This window comes from Hyla sarda, chromosome 5 (assembly GCF_029499605.1).
Source record: "Hyla sarda isolate aHylSar1 chromosome 5, aHylSar1.hap1, whole genome shotgun sequence".
Classification (NCBI taxonomy): domain Eukaryota; kingdom Metazoa; phylum Chordata; class Amphibia; order Anura; family Hylidae; genus Hyla; species Hyla sarda.
Window position 1 is genome coordinate 185,200,443 of NC_079193.1, and position 23,843 is coordinate 185,224,285.

Consider the following 23,843-nt stretch of genomic DNA (forward strand, 5'->3'; position numbering starts at 1 on the left):
AAGTTTTTAGCAGTACATTTTTGGATTGATCGGACTTTTTGATCGCTTTTTATAAATTTTTTCATGATTTGAAAAGTGACAAAAAATACGCTATTTTGGACTTTGGAATTTTTTTTGTGTGCACGCTATTGACTGTGCAGTTTAATTAACGATATATTTTTATAGTTCGGACATTTCCGCATACGCGCCAATACCACATGTTTATTTTTTATTATGGTTACATATTTTTTAGATGGAATTTGGGAAAAGGGGGGTGATTTAAACTTTTAATAAGGAAGGGGTTAATGTATGTGTTTTAAAACTTTATTTTTTACTTTTTTTTTCTACACTTAAGGGACTTTTAGTTGGAATCATTAGATTCCTCATACAGTTCAATGTGGTTTCATTCAACAACATTGATCTGTGTGCTCTGCGCTCGATTGATAAAGCCGGTCCTGCCAGGCTTAATCATTCAGAGCGCAGGAGCCGGCAGTGAAGGACAGTGGATGCCCCCCGCGCGATCGCGCTGTGGGGGGTGGGGTGGAGGGGATGCATCCACCCCACTGGACCACCAGGCAGCTTTTAAATGTCCCTTTAGAAGCAGCTGTCAACTTTGACAGCGGTGATCTAAAGGGTTAATAGCCGGCTGCAGCAATCGTCGCATGTCGGCTATTAACGCCAGCCCCCAGCTATAGGAATCGACTGGGAGCCGCGCGGTATGACGCAGGCTCGCGCCGGCTCAACCTTCTTCGGCAACTGGTTAAAAAAAAATTCCGGGCTCTAAAAAGCTCTGTATCATACCTTTCCCCTTGCTCACATTGTTTGAGCTCCTGGCAATAGAAAGTGGGTGTTCCCCAGCAGGGGCAGCATCACTGAAGCCTGCGAGAGTTGTGCCTCCCCATGCCCCGCACAAACTTCCTAAGTTTGGACTTCTGCAAGTCCAGGTGGAGGCCAAACTAACTGTTTGACTTTTGGCAGGAAACAGAACAGAGCCACCTAGTGGCAGTTTTTTCAATCACATTAAAAGCATATAAAGGTTGAGACTTTTAACAGCAAGTAAATAGCAAAGTGTCTAATAATTACATAAGGAACAATATATTATAAGTTTAGTTTGGCGACAGGTACTCTTTAAAGCTTTGCCTACCATGAATTGTCAGACATCATCCTTGTATCGTTTCACTGTTCCATTGGCATATACATTTCCAGTTACAAATATGATCCCTTACAATATTATCGCCTTGTTTTTCTAAGTATGTGTTGCTTATTTTTGTAGGCTAGACATTACATAGCAGAATCTCTGGGTGTAAAATATGCTGAAGGTTTTGTTCTTGATATGGAGGCCATGTGGGCTGAAAGTGATTGCAGAACCCCTTTGATCTGCTTCCTGTCCATGGGCTCAGATCCCACAGAAAACATTGAGCGCCTGGCCAAATCCAAGGTACTGTAATAACACAAAATCTGTATGTGTACATCTAGACTTGGTAACCAACAATGAGTACTATACATACAGAGCATACTTTACTGCATCTACAGTATACATTTCTTATAATCATACAGTTTTAATTTGGTGCTCATACTGATGGGATGCAGTGAGGCTGGTATGTCCATAAAATGTCTGTGGTCTTGATGTTTTTGGCATATTCTAGAGCAAGTGGAAGATATTTGTTTGATATCGATATTCTTTTTCGGTTCACAGAATGCTCCTTGCCGTGCCATTTCTATGGGCCAGGGTCAAGAGGTTCATGCTAGACGTCTTCTAAGTCAGTCCATGCAAGATGGTGGGTGGTTACTCCTTCAGAACTGTCATTTGGGACTGGACTTCATGGATGAGTTACTAGATACAATTACCGTTACCGAAACTGTGCATGAAGGTTTCAGAACATGGATCACCACAGAAGTCCACCCCAAGTTTCCTATAAATTTACTGCAGTCATCAATAAAATTTACCAATGAACCACCACAAGGTATACTTTTTATTTTTGGCCAAAACTGTTATTAAACAATCTGATCCCATTATTGTTCTCAATATACTGTAGAGCTCCTGAACAAAGACGTATTATGAAGGTCAGAGTGCTGCCATAATTGTAGTGTTGCTTTTATTGCGTGTTATAATTCTTAATATTGTTCCTTTCCCTTTACGGTTTGCCTAGATTGCACTTTTTCAGCATTTCCACTTTTCTGTTTATCATTGCTCTCACTTGGAATTTCACCTATTTAAACATTTCTCTGGGTAACTCACTTTAAGATGCTTTATGAAATAAAGTAGCACCTGCATTACTATACACAGTTCCTACATTTATTTATAAAGACAGTAAACCGCTAACTAGCCAATTTATTCTTTATCCAGAAGTGTTACATAAGTTAGAAGGATAAATAATAATTATTTCTGTCTGCTGAGTATGCGCTGGGAACTTTTAACAAGAATTGATATAATCCAGTTGTTAATTTATTTGTACATTTCCAGGAGGAATTACAGAGCCCTAAGAAACAACACTTTAGAATTGTGATTTCATGTGAAATTCAATTATTTACTAAGACAGGCCAGAAAAGGTACCAGGACAGTTTCAAGTTACACATTTGAAGGCAACCTAAATAAGTTGTCTATGTAATATATTTTTTATAACAAAAACTTTTTAAATATATAAAAGCAAACAATTGTATCTTTATTTAACATTGGACGAACAGCAATGAGTTATAGAACTATAAAGATTTTAATTGACATAAGAAAAAGCCCAGGCTTCCATGCTGCCCTCCTTCGCTGCTGCCCACTGTGTCACATTAAAAAAGCCACATGATGGGTTTTGAATTCTCAAATACCTTTAGAAAATGTTGCAGAAGGAAATATTAGACTTGACCATAGGAGATTCCTCCAACATTAGCAGACCAGCAGAAACCAGCAGTTACAAGAGCTCTCGTGGAGCAATTATTATTGAATAAAGAATAGATGATTATAGAAGAATTGAATGCTCTATAGTGTGACCAGTTTAATGTGGTTTGCCCATTGAGTGGCATTACATATCAGTAGGGTTAGTCAACAATTTTTTCACATAAGAAAACTAGTCTGCGGTGGAGCTAGGAACTAGTACAGTATTTTTTCTACTCTGAATCAAAGACTACAAAACTAGGTCTCATGTACAGAAATGTATCTGCTTAGGGGTCCTTCATATTAACTAAGATGCATGCTTTGTTTTTATGTGATATACATTGCAACATAGTTTATTCCTTATTCACTCAGTCAGTTGGGTCAGTATGTAATGTTTTATAATGGATACAAAAATAAAAATAAACTGCATCCTTAAAGAGTTACTGTCATTTATATGCAATGGCACCTTGTAGAGGGAGCTTTCTCCTGAAGTCAGTGTTTCACTCCAAATAGGAGCCATATGACATCACTATGAATTTATGCCAAGTCAGAAACCTCTCCATCTGTAGACAGCAGTTTCAGGATTATTGCCCCTGGTTGGTACAGAACAGGGTGCTGGCTGGATGCATAGAGACCTTTCATTGTGGGACTCGAGAGGTAATATTTCTCCTTAAAGGAGTAGTCCGGCGCGCACTTTTCTTATTTTATCCGGTCTGGGCTGCAAAAAAAAAAAAACTTTTTCTTGCCTGCCTACGCGCCCCCGGAGCTCCGGTACAGGTGTTTGGTCGACGGGCTGTTTGCTTCTTACTTCCTGTTAGCCAGGCACGTCACACAGAGCTTCATCCTTTCACCGGTGTCCCGCCTCAGCTGGTGATAGACTGAAGCTCTGTGTGACATGCCTGGCTAACAGGAAGTAAGAAGCAAACAGCCCGGTGACCGAACACTTGTACCGGAGCTCCGGGGGCACGTAGGCAGGCAAGAGAAAGTTTGTTTTCTTTTTTTTGCAGCCTGGACTGGATAAAATAAGAAAAGTGCACGCCGGACTACTCCTTTAAGTAAAGCATCATAAAGATGTATGGACACTTATAGGACTCTCTGCAGCCAGTCAGGACCCTACTCTGTACTGATGAGGGGCAGTAAATATGAAACAGATTCCTATAATATTTAATTCTGGAGAGATTTCAGGCTTGGCATAAATTCCCAGTCATGTGAAAAGGCTCCTATTCGGTGTGAAAAAGCTACCTCAAAAAAGGTGGCATCAGAGAAATTCTTTCCATATCTTTCTTTACAGAATTTCTAGTGGAGCATGAATATCCTATAAGTCTCCTGATGCTTTCCCCAAGAGGAAACAATACCATTTTGGTCCCACTGTCATTTAAAAATAACTTTTCACGTCATACAGATTTGTCTATAGTTTTGATTAATGGGGGGGGGGGGGGGGGTTCAATGTAGAGACCCCACAAATCTCTACATATAGCCCCACTCCTTGCCCCCCGATCAAACTTATTGCAGGAGATGGGCTCTACAGTATTGTAATGGAGCCTGAAACCATTAATGATCTGGGGAGTTATGTGCACAGAACTGTGCTTGTCCTGGTTATATCTACAGATCGGCAAGGGTCTCTGCACCAAGACTCCAACTGATCAAAACTTTTGACATGTCTGTATAACATTAATGCTTTATGGCATAAGTGTCAAGGGCTCAAGAAATAGCTGTAATGAGACCTGTAAGCCTCCAAACATATTATAGTCTCTCTTCATTCAGATATACTAATGCAAAGCATCCTCTTAGGATCATAAGGTACAGTATGAGTCATTAGCTTAAATCTACTCAAAGCAGAAAACAGAAAAGACTCGATGATGTTTCTAACTGTTCCTATGGTGTTGACCGTATTCGGATCCAACAACCTCAGAACCCCTTTTTGTTTTTTCGTTTTTACTCTCACAGTTATGGTAGAAGTAATGCTAATCTGAAATTGGATAAATCAAGCTTCCGAATTTTAGGATTTTAATGTGACTAGAGCAGTCTACTTAGATCTGCCATCAGATGCAGTACTACAGTACATCATCATAGTTATTAGAATTGGCATGCCTCACATTGCTCAAGAGATCCACACCTCTTTGGGGGTTAAGGTGTACAGAACTAAAAACCCACATTATTCCCAGCATTGTTAACGCTCGTAAAACAGTGGCATTTGAAGGGATCAAAAAGAAACCCTCTTGATCACACTAGTCACACACCAGCCAAAATGGTGTTAGTAAAGGAGCCAACGCCCTTAATAAAAATGTCTTTCTTTGTATCAATAGGTGTAAAGGCTGGATTGAAGAGGACATATTCTGGGGTTTCTCAGGAACTACTGGACGTAACCAATGTGCCACAGTGGAAACCATTGCTCTATGCAGTAGCTTTTCTCCATACAACAGTGCAGGTAACAATGGTTTAATATCCTCAATGATATTAAGGCATTTTCACTTCCCATTCCTGTACTACCCATTTATTGCTTCAGAGGGGTATTCTAGGTCCAACAAAGTAAATGTTCTATTTTATATAATTAAAAGTTATTCAATTCTCTAATTTACTTTCTGTATGAATTTCTTGTAATTTTCAAGAATTCTGCTTTCTGACATTCAGTTGGAGCCATAATTGTTTATTTTCAGCGGATACAAATCTGTTCTGTTCATGCAATGGACACATAGGTGTTCCACCTATCAAAGCTTTCCCTTTTTGGGGCCTGAGCACTTGTGTACCTGTCACATGACCAGGACACATTTTTTTACCCTTGAAGTAAAAAAGTATATTCAAAATTCAAAAGTATATTCAAAATAGCTTTAATTGAAAAAATTTGGATTCACTTGCTGCAAACAGAATACCCCTTTAATTATACCTAACTTTGTGTAACAGTAATAGACAAATGCACAACTATGTAAATATTGAGTGCTATGGTCTAATAACCAACTGTTACATACAGTATTAGTAGTAATGCCTATGCACAGAGCCACCTGCCCATCTAAGCCTTCATGTCAATAAAAAGAATACATATAAAAAGAAGTACTGCAGCAGATAGGTTGTGCAAGGTCATGTATGTCTCCTACATTGAATTGGGAGGGAACAGCTGGAAGGAAGACAGCCTGGCAGGGCTGACTTCTGGACCAAGGGGAAAAAATCCGATTGTATGGCTCAAAAGGCTCACTCCCGGAGACTTCAGATGATGTAGATCAATGTCGTCTTTATTGAATGTAAGGATGGCAGTTTACAGTATGGACAACTTGTTTCAAAGGTTGTACCAAAGGTTGTCCAGTAGACCTGAAGGAGAAGGTACAACCATGCAGATTTTCTATATTCCATATAAGAGAGGGGGTAGGAGAACACGGCCATACCGAGCAGGCGGCTGAGACGCCTCCGGTGTCTCAGCCACCTGCTCGGTATGGCCGTGTTCACCTCACCGGTGAGTGTGGTGTTTTCTTTCGTTATGGGTTTAAATGATTATTATAATATGTTCTTTCTAGTAAAGGAATGATTATTTGGCTGTAACATATGTGCATTGTATGGTCGATTTTCACTATCCCCTATTTTATAATCCTGTAGGAGAGAAGAAAGTTTGGACCTCTAGGATGGAATATCCCCTATGAATTTAACCAAGCAGACTTTGCTGCCAGTGTGCAGTTTGTCCAGAATCATTTAGATGATGTAGGCACCAAACGTCCAGTCAACTGGAACTGTCTGCGCTACATGCTGGGAGAAGTGCAGTACGGTGGTCGTGTAACTGATGATCTCGATAAAACTTTGCTCAACACCTTTGCTAGAGTATGGTTCGGAGAGCACATGTTTTCTGACAAATTCTGTTTCTATAAAGGCTATGGCATACCTAAGGGTAAAACAGTTGATGAGTATCTCCAGCACATAGAGCAGCTGCCAATGGTGGACACGCCACAGGTAATAACAACCTCATATTTGTGTAAGATACATTATTTAGATTTACCGCCAGGCCACAATTTTAGTTTAGTTTTTCTATTGTTCCAATATGACAATAATATTATCAAAACATTTACAAAATGTAATACATTTAGACACGGGCATTGTCTACCAAAAAGGGTCATCTAGTTCATTTTAAACTTAAAAGCTCATACTTTATGACTTTATCTACTTTTTTCTGTACACAGCACATTCGTGTTTTGTTTTCTAACTTTTCTTGTTGTGTTTGCTTTAGTATTAGGCCAATAATGAATATTTAATGTGTTTTTTTTGTGTTAAAGGTGTTTGGATTACATCCCAATGCAGACATAACCTACCAGACAAACATGGCAAATGAGACTTTAAGCACAATAGTCAATATTCAGCCCAAGGACAGTGGGGGAGGAGCAGGAGAGACCAGAGAGACTATTGTCCAACGTCTTGCAGATGAGATGTTGGAGAAATTACCAGAGGACTACATTCCACATGAGGTACCAGCTTGTTTTTCTTATTGGGCTTCCGTCTGTGAGAATGCATTGACACATAAATATCATTCAGTACATATAAGTGAATGTCAGCCAGCTATGTTTAGCTATGGCTTTTACAATTCACACTAAATAAGGTGCAGCACTGTAAAATACCAACTGTGTGTGCTTCTCTGCGTGTCAAGAATGATTTCATTACCCCCAGTAAATGTCTTCATGCATCTGCCGCTGACATCAATCTACTTATTGATCTTTTATTTTAGTAACATTACAACATATTGCTTAGGTGCTCTAAGCTTAGAAGACATGACATTGCTAGATCTTACATCCAAGCTGGAATTCAAGACACAGCCTTGAGACGTATAATTGTATGGAAATATTGATTTAGGCAACTCAATAATTACTTGCGGGTGTTTTTTCCATATTGATCGCCCCACAAGTATCCCATGTGATACATGAAAAAATTACTACGCAATATTAACATACAGGGTTATTTTTAAGATTTAAAGGGGAATTCAGGCTCTGTAAATCTGATCCCCTATCCAAAGGAAAGGGGATAAGGTGTATGATCACAGGAATCCCACCGTTGGGGACCCCCGTGTTCTCAGTGCAGCCCCTAGCATTCTGTGCCGGGCGCTGCCTCCGAGACGGGGACATGACATCACGCCCACGCCCCCTAGTGATATCACACTACGCCCCCCTCTATTCATGTCTATGGGAGGGGGCGGGACATCCATCATGTCCCCTCCCATAGGCATGAGTGTAGGGGGCGTTGTGTGACGTCACTAGGGGGCATGGCTGTAACGTCAAGTCCGCTTTTGGCACAGAATGCCGGGGGCTGCAGGGAGATCGCGGGGGTCCCCAGCGGTGGGACACCTGTAATCATACATCTTATCCCCTATCCTTTGGATAGGGGATAAAATGTATAAAGCCGGAATACCCCTTTAAGATTAATGTTGCATTCAAAATCATAAGATCTAACAGAAAGTTACTGTTGACTAGTGGAGATCCAGTATATTGTTAGATAAGAATGAAAGTATATGATACATTTATAGGACATTGATAGTCCTCATGTCACTAGCCAATAACCTTTAGGAGTAGCAGAAAGGTCTATAATAACACCACCATTTGGGTATGTTCACAACGGGCGAAATGCAGATTTCCCACAAATCCACAACAGCAAATTTGTGTAATGCAGCAAAGTGTGGATTTTGGTGTGGATTTGGAGTGGATATTGTAGAAAAATGTGCAATAGATGAAGATTTGGACTACCCCACTAAAGTCAATTTACAAAATCTGCAACACAAGTCAATCTCTGCAGATTTTTAAATAGTGTGTAAATAAGAATTTTACAAATCTCATCGAAGTTGCTGCTTATGTTATACAATGCAATTTTTTTGCATGCATATTTAGTACAGAAATCTGCAGCGTACTGCCCGGTGTAAAGAGACCCTTAGGGTAGGGTCACACATTGCATATAAACTGCATATTTTAAGCTGCGGGAAATCCGTCGGGCAGTGGAAAATATGCAGCTTATTTTGCTATGAGCAGACACGCTTTCTTTAGCAAGCCCTGTGTGCACAGTAAGGTTTGGAGGCAGGTCCAGCTTGCCAGCGTGACTGTGACGCACAAGCCAGCCTCCAAACCTTACTACACACACCGGGCTGCGACAGGGAAGCCCTGTGTGTCTGCTCACTGCAAAATATGCTGCCTATTTCCCACTGCCCACCTGAAGCTTGAAATACACAGTGTATAAGCTACATGTAACCCTACCCTTACATTGCTTGTGTCAACAAAATTCCCAACATTTACAGATAGAAAATAGATACATTCATATGTAGGGAACTGCGCCAACATAACTTCTAGCCACAGGTTTCCCATACTCAAGCCAGCCATAGTATCCCTGTAACAATTCCAGTCACACTTTATTGCCCCCATTAAATCTATATCCATTTGCTTGTATACTGTATGTATAATGCAGATTTCCTTCCCTATCTCACTGTCACTGAATCTAGTGGGGTAGATGATGCTTTGATGCTTGGATATGTCAGAACAAGGCTGCATTCACACTACCGTTGCACCCCCTCAAGAACAGCTGTCATTTTGACAGGGCGCAACGTGCAACAGCTGGTCCCGATGGACTCCATGTCCGTCGGGCGCCACTGTTTTTCAGCTGGAATAGCGGTAGAAAAAGACAGAGCAAGCAGTATTTTTTTTCCCACGCTATTCTCCCCGGTGGCCCCGACGGCCGTCATACTACCGTGTGACAACGGTAGTGTTAAAGGGGCCTAATACAGTCCTATCACATTTCACTCACTGGATGAAACCCAAGGCTAATTTGCACAAATCACACATAAAGCAACTTAAGGGGAATGATGGGTAATTTCTTATTCCATTATGTAGTCTTTGTTTTAAGAGCAGACTGCTTTCTTAATGGAGGCGCACCTATGTTTTATATTAGACTTCTGCATTAACTGTGAATGATCATGGCAGTAGAAGTTGTTCGCTAATTGTTGCCGGCAATTAAGAGTATTCTGTTTATTTCGCTTTAAAAACATTAGGCGAAATAATATCTTTGTATTCTCCTATAGCAGGAGCGTTATTCATGCAAGTGAGGCGAGACAAATTGTCTGTCTTTATCTCCTTTGGGCCGCATTTCAGCACATTTTAACAGTACGAATGTATTAGCGTAAGGGAAAAGTCTGTTGTCTGTCATATTTAACGGCAGAGGAGAATTAGGTGCTGAAAATGTAGATGAGAACATTGTATGAAGGTGGGTTGAAAAGAATATATTAAAATCAAGTTTCATTATGAATCCTCCAAAAAAAAAAAAAAACTGTTTATCATTGACGGGAATAGTCAGGCTGTTATAAAGGAACACTTAGAGTGGGAATTTCATTACATATTGGCAGAGCTATAAACACGACATATTGGCCTTCACCCAGATGCACATAAACTGCCTCAAATGAACATGTAAGGAGATGAAATACAGCATTTAAAGCACACTTACCATTCGGTATTGATAGATAACGTGCAAGGACCAGAGCAGTTGTTCCCCAGTTATGCGATTTGACCCTTGAGGCAGCTTTGGTAACAACTCTGAGTATAGAAGCTAAAGGCTAAATGCTATGCATTTATGACATAGATGTAGCAAATTGGAATGTGTTATTTAAGCCCAGAATGTTATCTCATTGCATTATTAAAGAAGTATTTTGGGGACATATTTTTTTATATGTAATTCTGCATAAGCAGGTTAAAAAAAAAAAAGTATAATAGATGAACACTCACCTTCCCTGATCCCTCCTGCTGACATTGTTATGGTGCTGCTCTTTGCTGTCAGCACTTTCTGCTGTTGGTGTCAGCACAAGGAAGTGGCTGCTAAGACCCATCCCTTTTAGTAATTGGCAGAGTAGACATTCCCTGTTAAGAAACTAATACAAGGAAACCTGGAAAGTGTGGACCAGCAACCTCAGAATGGTGGTGGCAGGGGAGGGATTGGGAAAGGTGAATATAGGTTTATTAAAGGTACCTTTAATAAACCTTTAATACTATACTTCGTGATAGTTTTGTGTGTTCGGATATTGTAAATATATGTGAATGGAGCAACATGCAAAAGTAATATCACAAATTGCTGAGAAAATAACTCAGCTTTGCTGAATTTACATGAGGTGATTAAAAATTAGTCTGAAAAGGTAGCCAATATTCATGCAAATTATGTATTTACTGTGTATTTATTAGAAATATAGATCTGCAACCTGAATAAGATTGTGCAAACTGCAACACTATCTGAAGGTGCAGAGGTTAATGGGTACAAAGCATAGAGTAAAGATTTTTGCAACCACATCAAGCTGCCTATGAGCCTTCTATTTTGGCTGTACAATATAAAGTTATATGACATAGACTGGTATTAATAAATAAGTTTTAAATGTTTAAAGGGGTACTTTGCTTAAACATTTTATCCCCTGCTGCTGGGGACCCCTGCGATCTCCGCTACTGCACAACTGTCATTCCGTGCATGGAGCAAACTCTGCTCCATGCCGTTGACTGGGGATGCCGGCCACCACGCCCCCTCCATTCACATCTATGGGAGGAGGTGTGACAGCCTATTTACTAGCAGTTACGCCCCCTCCCATAGAAATGAATGGAGGGGGTGTGGTGTGACATCACGAAAGCAGAAGCTGCATGCTTCCGTGTTCCGAACGCCGCTGCTGCAAGCCCAGAGATCGCAGGGGTCCCCAGCGGTGGGACCCCTGCGATCTAACATCTTATTCCATATGCATGTAGTGTTCTGCAGAAATTCCAGCGAATAAAAATCAGTTCCATACATCCGAATAGGGTTTTTTCTGTGGTGAGTACATGGATTTCTGTAAATTTAATTCAGATAAATGAATTAGTCACATAATATTTCTACAACAAATGTTAAATAATGCAATACTTAATTTCCTATGGAGGGGAAATGGCTGACTGGCCATAACATTTTCTGGCTGGCTAAGTTGTTTGCTTAGTGTTATCTCCTACTTCAAATTCCTTAAAGGGGTATTCCAGGAATAAAAAAACAGGCCTTTTTTCTTTCAAAGACAGCGCCCTCCTTGTCTCCAGGTTGGGTGTGGTTTTGCAGCTCAGCTCCATTGAAGTAAATGGAGCCAAGTTGTAATACCACAACCAAAGTGGAGACAAGGAGGGCGCTGACTTTGAAGGAAAAAAGGCCTGTTTTTGATTCCTGGAATACCCCTTTAAGATAGGATAGTATCAAAATGTAACATTTCCTATGCAATTTCTCTACTGTTGCTACTGTATATCGCTTTATTGACACATTTTAAATGTAGAAATCTTTGGACTTAAAAAATAAAAAAATTTATATTCTTCTCCAATATTTTAGGTTAAAGCTCGTCTTCAGAAGATGGGCCCCATTCAACCAATGAACATTTTCTTGCGGCAAGAGATTGATCGTATGCAACGAGTGATTGCAAGAGTCAGGAGCACGCTTACCGACCTTAAACTAGCCATTGATGGTAAAATGATTTTTTTTTATACACTTTTATTTACAGTCGGTCTGGTTTAGTTTTAGTCTGAGAAATTATTTTATTAAGGAAAAAAAAAAAAAGAAAAAAAAACATATGCATTAGCAAATGCCAAAAAATGTATGCTTTTGAATGTCACAATTCATTTTCCATAGACTTACATTATTATAAAAGACAGATTGAACATAAACGTTCAAGGACGAGTCCTGGTTGTTCCAAATGTCTTCCATTTAAAAATGATGAAGGCCACTGTGATTTTACTCTTTCTCTGAGCTCTACAGGCAGTTTCTGCTCCTCAGCTGTGAGACCTTTTATAGACAGGAGTGGGTCTTTCTAAATCCTGTCCAATCAGCTGAATTTACCACAGGTGACTCCAATCAAGGTGTAATAACATCTCTGAAATTATCAAGAAAAATGGGAGGTCCTAGTGCTAAATTTTAAGTGTCATAGCAAAGGGTCTGAATACTTATGTTATGTCCATGCAAAATGTTAGTTTTCCCTCTTTAGTAAATATTACTTACATCCTGTTTTTACTTTGGGGGCATTTATGGGGCACTGAGTGCAGAATGATACAAAAACATACATTTTTTTTTATTAGCCTCTTATCCCTTAGTTCAGTGCTTCTTGTTTAATCTTCTTATTTCACTGGTGAAAACCATATTGAATGTGTTCGGCTTTATCTTTATGGTTTGGGCAATTCAGCCACATATACACATACGATGGCAGAATAAGACCATAATACTTCAATATATTTGGGTATGTAGTAGGATTGATTGCCAGCTTAAGGTAAAAACCTTTTGATGAGTGAAAAAAATGCAACTTTTTACAGAGGTCGAAAACAGTTTCAAAAGTTATCCATTAAAGATTTAAAAAAATCTCTGGAATTGCTAGTTTTACAAATGTCACCTGGCTGTGAAATATCATCCTCCAGGTAACCTTTCAAGTAATATGCTCTGTAAGCAACCAAACCTGAACTTAAGCTGTTAGTACTTTTGATAGAAAAGGTTTGTGTACTCTCTCGGGATCTAAATCCATTAATAAATTGTTAGAGGAATTACTTTAAATTGTATGTATCAATATATTTCAAGTAACTTTGTGGGTTTTACATTTGAGGGTTTCTCCGCTACCCAGGATCTGGAACATTGAGTTACGAACGCTGTGCGGGCTTCCATGTTCACGCCCACCCCCTCGTGACGTCACTCCCTGTCATATAACATCACGTCCTGCCCCCTCAATGCAAGTCTATGGGAGGGGGCGGCTGTCACGCCCCCTTCCCATAGACTTGCATTGAGGGGGCAGGCTGTGACGTCACGAGGGGGCCGGCGTGAACACAGAAGCCCGCACACAGTGTTCTGAAAACCTTTTATATCTAGATCCTAGAGCACTAAAGAATAAAACCCATTAAACCTGTGCAGCCCTACAGTACCTTCTGGGACTCAAGAGTTGCAATTCTGTATTATTTTTTGACTATACCAAGTGCTTTATTTTTGGTCAAAATTTTTTTTTTAGAAGAATGCAGTGGGCCTGAGTTTTTATATCACACTCTTATAGGAAAAGAACAGAACACTTTTCTATATGTGTCTGCAGTTTGGTATTTCAATGTTTATTTGTAAAAAATGATCTTCAGAAATTTCAGATATTGTGATATCCACTATGTCCAGCATTACAGATCTTACAGGTGTTCATCCAGCTTCCTTAATGGTACTCTGGTGGAAAAATGTTTTTTAAATCAACTGGGCCAGAAAGTTATACAGATTTGTAAACTACTTCTGTTAAAAAATCCAGTACTTATCAGCTGCTTATACTGTCCAGAGCAGGATAGGTTTGCTAATATAAATTAGAAGAAATGTATAAATTACTTCTATTTAAAAATCTTAATCTTTCCAGTAAATATCAGCTGCTGTATGCTCCAGAGAAAGTTGTATAGTTCTTTCTTGTCTGACCACAGTGCTCTCTGCTGACACCTCTGACCATGTCAAGAACTGTCCAGAGCAGGAGAGGTTTGCTATGGTGGTTAGTTCCTTCTCTGGACAGTTTCTGACATGGACAGAGGTGTCAGCACTGTGGTCAGACTGAAAAGAACTATACAACTTCCTCTGTAATATACAGCAGCTGATAAGTACTCAAAGGATTAAGATTTTTATATAGAAGTAATTTACAAATCTGTTTAACTTTCTGGCACCAGTTGATTTAAAATAAAAAAAATTCCACCGTAGTACCCCTTTAATGGATATTCAAAACATGCTCAAGAAAACACATGTACGTGGTTATATAAAGTTTTCTAATGAGTTTTTAAAAATGATTTTGAATGTAAATTATAGACTGATCATTTCTTTGTGGTTGGCAAATGTACAAAATCAGCAGGGGCTCAAATCATATTTAATCCATAGCCGCACATTTCTTTTTTCTTTTTTTACTGTAAATTCATTGTACTTGTTGTAGACCCAGACTATAGATTTATACATAGGTAAGAGACCACAGTCTTGCAGAAGTATTTTCAGCAGTAGATCTCACCCATAGTGAGGTAAACTCTACATGTTTCCAGTCTTCCATTTTTGGGGTTTTTCTGTGGTGCTACAGTAATGTTCTACCTCACCATGTGACCCTACAGCCAACCTTTGTGTTACGACACTCACCGCCAGGTAGATGAAGCCGCCGTTTTGTGAATAATCCCCTTCTCCAGAAATGCAGATTTATTCCAGCCGACCGTCAAACTCCCGAACGGAGAACACGAACGCGGCAACTCCCGATCAGCAAATCAGTCGAACTCCTTCCATAGCTAGAAATAAGTCCCAATAATAATACCCCCACAAACGAGACCAAGCTCCGTCTTGAGGGTCAAACAGGAATCTGTTTAATGGGGGCTACTTGCCCGGTATTTATGCAGGTCTCCACAAGGTGGACACTCCCCTAGGGGACCTTGTGGAACACTGTAAAACATATTGGACAGTAGCCAATCGCAGTGGCTTCAACATAAGCCCTTCCCACTTTACCCATAAATCCTTCTTCACTATCCTGGAGACAATTGGGAAGAAACCCAATTATCTCCCAGGATAGAGACAATCACCATTTTAAAATACAATAAGAAAAATACAATAAAATACATAAATGAAGAAATACCGAAGAAATATGGTTCGTGTAACGTATCCCCAGATAGCCTGGATCTGGGTGCATATTTCTACCGAATAGCACTCAGATCCGATGTACCTAGTTCAATCGCCATGGAGTCAAAGTCTTTCACCAGTCCTTCGATATACGAATGACTCCATGGGACGGCTATCTGGGTAAAGTCCATACGATTGTCCAAAAATCCCGAACTGACCAGTGTTCGTACGCCTCGACGAAATAGAAGGCAGGCGGCAGCTTCCAGCGGTGTTCGGTAGATAAAGTGTCCGTTTTTAGTTCCATAGGATTTGCACCGAACACCGCTGATTTTCCTCGTGTCCCAAAATGGCATACGAACGACGACCGCCCATACGAATGGAATGGAGAGGTGTCTGCGGTTAACCACAACGTTCTAATTGGGGCCAAGAGGTTAACCAGCAGCACACTCCTCTCCTGGGTGGCCGTCTGTTTGGTAGTTTTGATCGGTATTCCAGAATTACACGAACAGGGCATACGGACGGGAAATCCTGTGAAAGTAGCGGCAAACAGACGAACTAGCAGATGGATCCGTCACACTTTGGTTTCAGCCATGATATCAGTTCATGCAAGAATGCAGTAAATGCAGTAATATACTGTAACCTACTGGTAGTCAGTAGGATCTCTTGGGATCCACTCATGTCCTTCATGAAGCTGACCACCCGGCTGTTTACTGGTCTTGAATAGAAGCTGAGACAGAGGCTCCCAGATGTAATCCTAGCTTTATTTATGCCACATCCTAGTATGTAAAGTTGCCTGTGGCTAGAGCTTTGGTTTGACTTGGTTCCAAATGCATAGTAATGTTATTATAATTTCTACTTTACCTTTTATGATGTATGGATATTGTTAGCTTGAGCTAATGCATAGACCACAGTATAAACTGAAAACTGAGGCTTTAGGGTTATGTTTCCTAAGTGAATTTGTGCAGGAAATGCTATCGAGATATATCTGCCTAGTAATGAAATGTAGAAATGATGCAGTGATTGATGTTTTCTGCTATAAGAAATCTAATTGTGGCAATTATAATGTAGGTAAATGATAGCAATAGCAGTTTGACAAATGTGTGTGCTTCTTCGATCTTTGTATTGTGGATGAACCTGTTAGACTCAGTACCGTCAATTTTCCCTTTGTTCTCAGATAGGGAAACAAATTGCAATTTAAATATGATTGTTTGCTAACTTGAATATTAATCTGGTGTCCATAGGAGAAGCTCTATGTTTTGTACACACTGAGTAGGCAACATACAAAAGTATTTTATATGCGGATTATTAATGTTCTTTTAATTAATATTAATCTAATAAGTAAATAATTGGTCTATCAAACCAAGTTGTGTGTGCATGTCTGTAAGAAATACAAAAGGATCCAGCTTACCATAGTTGTAGGCCACTGCTTTTCCATGCACAGATCCATCCTTACTGCGGTAAAACATACAAATGTTTTGACTCAATAGACATATTTCAGTGCAGGCAGAGATGTAGTTCTGGACATTCTGATCAGGAACTTTCAATGCTGGAGCATGTTAGCTGCATCAGTGTTTACTGATCAGTAGACTGTTGTGAATTTGAAAATGTTATACATGGTGGGCCATTTATATGGATACACCTTAATAAAATGGGAATGGTTGGTGATATTAACTTCCTGTTTGTGGCACATTAGTATATGTGAGTAGTGATGTCGCGAACATAAAATTTTCGGTTCGCGAACGCAAACTTTCGCAAATGTTGGAGAACCGGGAGAACCGCCACTGACTTCAATGGGCAGGCGAATTTTAAAACCCACAGGGACTCTTTCTGGCCACAATAGTGATTTAAAAGTTGTTTCAAGAGGACTAATACCTGGACTGTGGCGTGCCGGAGTGGGATCCATGGCAAAACTCCCATGGAAAATTACATAGTTGATGCAGAGTCTGGTTTTAATCCATAAAGGGCATAAATCACCTATTATTCCTAAATTCTTTGGAATAACGTGCTTTAGCCCCCTTTAGGCAGCACATAGAGCCCCCCTTTATGCATCACATAGTTAGATCCCCCCTTTAGGCAGCACATAGATTCCCCCATATTAGGTAGCCCTGGTTTTATTTCACAGCCAAAAAAGGTATTTTTTTTTTATTTGAACAACTGTCACACCAAATGTGATTTGTACTAGTGTGACAATGAGCAAAAAAGGTTGCCAGCGGAGTCCCCCTTTTAAGCAGAGGTCCCCAACCAGGGTGCCTCCAGCAGTTGCAAGACACACAGACTGAACTTATAGCCCTTTTAATACTGTAGTTAGTTGCTTGAAGGAACTTAAGTTTTACACTGGAGTACCCCTTTTAACCAGCGGTTCCCTCCCAACCAGGGTGCCTCCAGCTTTTGCAAGACACATGGACTGATATTTGAGCCCTAAAAAGGGCTTTTTTGGGTGCTGTCCTTCAAGTAGATGTTAGACTAGTGCTTTAGGAGTAAAGTGGACCCTGAATACACCACCCTAGCAGCAACCTAGCTATTGCTTGCCCTATTACAGCAGGAGCAGCTTCTCTGTCCCTCCACTTTCTAAGCCTGCAGCATGCCGAATGAAGGTAAAATGGCGTCCGTGCAGGAGGTAGGAGGGGACTGCTGCTGATTGGCTGTAATGTGTCTGCTGACTCTGACTCACAGGGTCAAAGTTTACCGCAATGTTAAAGTATAGGGGGCGAATCAAACTTCACATATGTTCGCCCGGTGATGCGAACATGCTAAGTTCGCCGGGAACTGTTCACCGGCGAACAATTCGCGACATCTCTATATGTGAGGGGGGAAACTTTTCAAGATGGGTGGTGATGACCATGGCGGCCATTTTGAAGTTGGCCATTTTGAATCCAACTTTAGTTTTTTCAATGGGAAGAGGGTCATGTGACACATCAAACTTATTGGGAATTTCACAAGAAAAACAATGATGTGCTTGGTTTTAACGTAACTTTATTCTTTAATGAGTTATTTGCAAGTTTCTGACCACTTATAAAATGTGTTCAATGTGCTGCCCATTGTGTTGGATTGTCAATGCAACCCTCTTCTCCCACTCTTCACACACTGATAGCAACACCGCAGGAGAAATGCTAGCACAGGCTTCCAGTATCCGTAGTTTCAGGTGCTGCACATCTCGTATCTTCACAGCATAGACAATTGGCTTCAGATGACCCCAAAGATAAAAGTCTAAGGGGGTCAGATCGGGAGTCCTTGGGGGCCATTCAACTGGCCCACGATGACCAATCCACTTTCCAGGAAACTGTTCATCTAAGAATGCTCGGACCTGACACCCATAATGTGGTGGTGCACCATCTTGCTGGAAAAACTCAGGGAACGTGCCAGCTTCAGTGCATAAAGAGGTAAACACATCATCATGTAGCAATTTTGCATATCAATTGGCCTTGAGGTTTCCATTGATGAAGAATGGCCCCACTATCTTTGTACCCCATATACCACACCATACCATCAATTTTTGTGTTCCAACAGTCTTGGAGGGATCTATCCATTGTGGGTTAGTGTCAGACCAATAGCGGTGGTTTTCTTTGTTAACTTCACCATTCACATAAAAGTTTGCCTCATCACTGAACAAAATCTTCTGCGTAAACTGAGGGTCCTGTTCCAATTTTTGTTTTGCCCATTCTGCAGCACCTGAAACTACGGATACTGGAAGCCTGTGCTAGCATTTCTCCTGCAGTGTTGCTATCAGTGTGTAAAGAGTGGGAGAAGAGGGTTGCATTGACAATCCAACACAATGGGCAGCACATTGAACACATTTTATAAGTGGTCAGAAACTTGTAAATAACTCATGAAAGAATAAAGTTACGTTAAAACCTAGCACATCATTGTTTTTCTTGTGAAATTCCCAATAAGTTTGATGTGTCACATGACCCTCTTCCTATTGAAAAAACAAAAGTTGGATTCAAAATGGCCAACTTCAAAATGGCCGCCATGGTCACCACCCATCTTGAAGAGTTTCTCCCCTCACATATACTAATGTGTCACAAACAGGAAGTTAATACCACCAACCATTCCCATTTTATTAAGGTGCATCCATATAAATGGCCCACCCTGTATATCTATTAAATTGGCTTTACAAGTAACTTCTTGATAAAGTACCATAAGTGTTACTGTAATTTGAATAAACTTTTGATATGTTGAACAGACATGTCAAAAGTTTATACAGTGGTCCCTCAAGTTACAATGATCGTCCTGGAACCAATTAATATTGTTGAAACCATTGTATGTTGAGACCATAACTCTATGGAATCCTGGTAATTGGTTCTGAAGCCACCAAAATATCATCCAAAAATAGGAAAAAGTGAGGATTAAACAAAAATAAGTAGATAACTAATATAGATAAAGCAAATCCTTACATAGAAAAGTAAGAAAGATCTGCTGGGAGCTGTAAATCACGGTCTATGTGGTGGACCGGCGCTTCTTCAGGTCTTCATGTCCTAAAAAGTACAATGGAGCTGCCCTTACTTGGTGTCAAAAGGAGCAGCTGACTGTGGCATAGGTAAGGAGAAGTACAGAACATGCAGTACCTCCATGTACTGTAGGGGGCGCTACCAGACAGCCAGTCATTGCATGCACTTCAGTAATACAGGTGTTTTGCCAGTGAATGCCCATTCTGATTGGTCGGTTCTTCCAACCATTTACACATTTCACAGATCTGGACCGTCTGTAGCATTGTATGTTGAGTCTGGTTTCAAGTTACAGTGATCCAGAAAAGACCATTGTATGTTGAAACTATTGTATGTTGAGGCCATTGCAAGTTGAGGGATCACTATTGGTCAGGCTTAGTGCTGAGACCCCTCCAACTGTTAAAAATGCCCAGGTGCAGGCTCCATTCTAAGTTTATGGAGCCTCTCTTCTGCACTCGGTTAGATCAAGTGCTGAACTGGTAAGTGAAAAGCGTAGCTATGTGCTTCTCCTGACTATATTTGATGATCGTATGGGGTCAGAGACCCCGACCAATCAAACTTTTGACATTGCTGTGCGACAAGTTTATTTAAATGACAGTAACACTTTGAAGAGAACCTACCTGGTACTTCACACACCAACCCCATGACCATACAGATATGGAGAATAGCCATCTGACCCCTTGGCTGAATAGCAGTCACTTGCATTTGCTCTACAAAGATATTTAGCATCAGATGGAAGCGAGGAGGACAGAAAAGCTTTTCTCCTCACCTGACAGGTCCTGGGTCTGTTGTGTGAAGGCACCACAGACCTGACAGGTGGTGTATATCATTGCACACTGTATTTTTCACACAGACAAGCATAAGTCAGTTTTATGGGGCCTGCTATGCACTGTGTGGAAATTAGATAAATCCTCCTTATGCCTGTGCATAATTTCATCCTCAAGACAGTGGATTTGCAGTCACTTGACAGATACAGGGGTTAAAGGTGTTCTTATGTCAGTGCACACTGCTACTTCCTTCAGAGCAAGCAGTGTCACGATACGCATGAAACAGAGTAATTGGCTGGAATGATCATACTAACATATCTGTGTGCTCATGCTGCCTGAGCCATTCGCCTATCAGTATTCTGTAAACTAGAAGAAGCGATGGCCCGGCACTGGCAGGACTAGGGTATATGAAGGACTGGGATCTCCCAAAATAAAGTTGGTCCTGGAGGTGCAACATCTACAAAAGGCTTTAACAACTTAGAAGCAAGAAAGAAATGAGACTGCACTCACCATCCAACACAGTTTTATTCTGTCATATAATGGTGCAGGTGCAAGGTGCCTGCACCTTTTATATGACCGAATAAAACTACCGGTCATAAAAAAATAAATTAAAAAGTGATATGTTACTCAGTACCTAATCCTGATCATGTACATTTTTATGTGTCTAGGATCTATATATCCCTAACAAATAGCATTTATATCTTGCTCACTTGCTTTTTCTTCTTGCCTTATGGAGGGGGCGTGTCCCTCTCTCTCCATCACTGTGATGACTCATCTGCTCTGAGTCTGAGAGCAGCCTGGCAGTCTGCAAATCACTGCACAGTAGTTTTTATGCATTCATTTTCTATCTGTTCCTAGTAAAGCTAGATGCTAATCAACATAGCTCTCACTGTGTGTGTCATTCAGCTTTCACAGACTCGTGATTGTCTAATCAGCTCCTTTGTCATTCAGGAGTCAGAGAAAACTTTGGCTGTTCAAGCATGCTGGGAGTTGTAGTTTTGCAATGCAACAGCTGAAGCTGCAGTGTTTATAAAGCACTGTTTCAGAGCAGTGTTGCCTTTAGCTGTTGCAAAACTACAACTCCCAGCATGCCTACACATCATTTGTCTTTAGTTACACTGGATGCCAACACACCTTACGGCCTGTATCCAGTATGCGGCAAAATACAGAGTAGTCTGTATGCATAAAGACAGATGACCCCTAGTGGTGGCTATTTTCATTTATTTTTTTTTTGTAAAATTGAATTCTTTTTAAATTAATGTATATTTAAAAAAGTCATCTTATCATTAGTGCTGGAAAATGTAAAACGTTTTTCATAATGACAGTGGCTCTTTAAACATTTCATTAAATTCCATAGAATGGTGTTTTCCAAACAGTGAGCTCTTTGGTTACTATGGACTTATATACTTCAGCATTGTCGTATGTTGTGAATTGCTTAGGAGAACTAATTTAGTTTTTGCAGTTGTTTCTGCATGCATGACTCTTATCAATACTTTTGAATAATTGAAACTGTCAGAAAATGGAAAGTTTTTGCCGGTTGGCAGTAAAAATACCAAGGCTTCGAATCAGAGCTGCTGGCCCCTGAATGAATAAAGGCCGCCGGCTGCTGGACCTGACACGAGCGAACACAGAAACCAAAGAGCTCACTTGGAGAGGATCTGATCATTCCTCTTCCTCCTACGCTGAAAGCTTAGAAGGATTAGATGAAGCTGGGTAGGGAAATTGTGACTAGAGGACAGCTGGAGCATATGGTAATCTGTTGATTTTCTTAGTAATCTAAAAGCTGCCAGCATACCGTACTACGGGCCTGCTAAGAGGCAGATGGCAACTTTCTCTTGCAGGTCTTACAAAGTTTATAGAAAAGCATAGCAAAGTTTACTTATTTACAGACAACGAGAGAACAAAGCCATAGCTCGAACCTGTATGTCACATACTGTAAGGCAATGGTGAGGAGGGGCATATTAACCCGTTTCTCACATCAGGGCACCATTAGGAGTCACAGTGTTTGCTGATTTAAAGAGACCTTTATGGATGGACTGGTCACGGTTATCATCTTCACTTAGTAGTGGAGGTTTATATTGTATAGACATGCATTGTTTGATGACTGTTCTTAGTATATATATATTACACTTTATACTTTGAGGCACACATTCCAGTATATTGACCATGTTGTCATTTATTTTTGCTTGTTCAGAGGCGGAGGTTTCTGGTCTGCTCTTTCTTTTTTTACTTTTTAAATGGCATTGAGCTGTTCCATTCCATAGCCCTGAGTCAGGCTGCAGGCATTGACAGATAGCAGTACTGACTGAATTCTCAGTTGTTTCTAACATGGCTCAGCAGCTAACAGATGTACCTTTATGCAAAAAGCTCTAATTCTATGGATGCTTATGAAGGTCACACTATAAAAGAGGCTTTAAAATAAATCTGCATTAGTCTACATCAGACACATTTACTTTTATCCTGTGGCACAGATATTGTCACCCGCCTCTTTCATTTTTACTCATGTCTTTGGCGAGAGCCTTTGTCTCCTATATGTCTGACTAGCAGAGTACCATGCAGGAAACTGTCATCTTGAATATCGTTGGTCAGAACCATCATTGTTGAGACCTAGTTACGCCATCATTCACCTTCCATTTTTCAGCTTGACTTTACATAAGGCATAGAAGCACCTATGGCTGTGTTCACACACAGTAATTGTGGAATGTATTATGAGGCTGCTTTATGCCTCGCAAAATTTCCATCTTATATGTTTTTTTTTACCATTGAATTGCATTAAATTCAGTAGGAAATAACCTGATAGTCAGTGGTGTACCAAGGGGGGGTCGGCCAGCCCCGGGTGCCACTCTCAAGGGGGGTGCCAGGGGCGGACTGACCCGCTGCCGCCGCTGCTGAGGTCCGGGACGCTCCTCCCAGATCCCCAGCAGACAGCGCTACATTCTCCTGTATTCTCCAGGCGTCCTCTGTGATCTGCCGCTACACAGAGGAGACGTGACCTCCGCCCCCACGCAGCACGCAGTACAGGCACCGGTGACATCACTCATCGGCACCTGTACTGTGGAGGGGAGAAGACGCGGGCCCTGCTGCTGAGATCGCTGCGTGGGATATCAGGTGAGCATCCTTTTTTTTTTTTTTTTAACCCTGCCTATACCTATAGGGAAGGGGGGGTGCTCTGCATATACTTATAGGGAAGGGGGGAGGGGGGGTGCTCTGCATACACTGTACCTATAG

At 40.7% G+C, this 23,843-nt stretch overlaps 1 protein-coding gene across 3 annotated transcripts in view; it reads left to right on the forward strand.

The window, feature by feature from the left end:
* The window catches only part of LOC130273684 (dynein axonemal heavy chain 5-like), a 334,039-nt gene that overhangs the window by 285,333 nt on the left and 24,863 nt on the right, over window positions 1–23,843 (forward strand). For all 3 annotated transcript variants that reach the window (XM_056520899.1, XM_056520897.1, XM_056520898.1), the window contains exons 69-74: window positions 1,253–1,417; window positions 1,676–1,943; window positions 5,149–5,270; window positions 6,428–6,775; window positions 7,096–7,284; window positions 12,158–12,290. In XM_056520899.1, coding sequence (XP_056376874.1) covers window positions 1,253–1,417; window positions 1,676–1,943; window positions 5,149–5,270; window positions 6,428–6,775; window positions 7,096–7,284; window positions 12,158–12,290 — 1,225 coding nt within the window. The remainder of the gene's footprint in view (window positions 1–1,252; window positions 1,418–1,675; window positions 1,944–5,148; window positions 5,271–6,427; window positions 6,776–7,095; window positions 7,285–12,157; window positions 12,291–23,843) is intronic.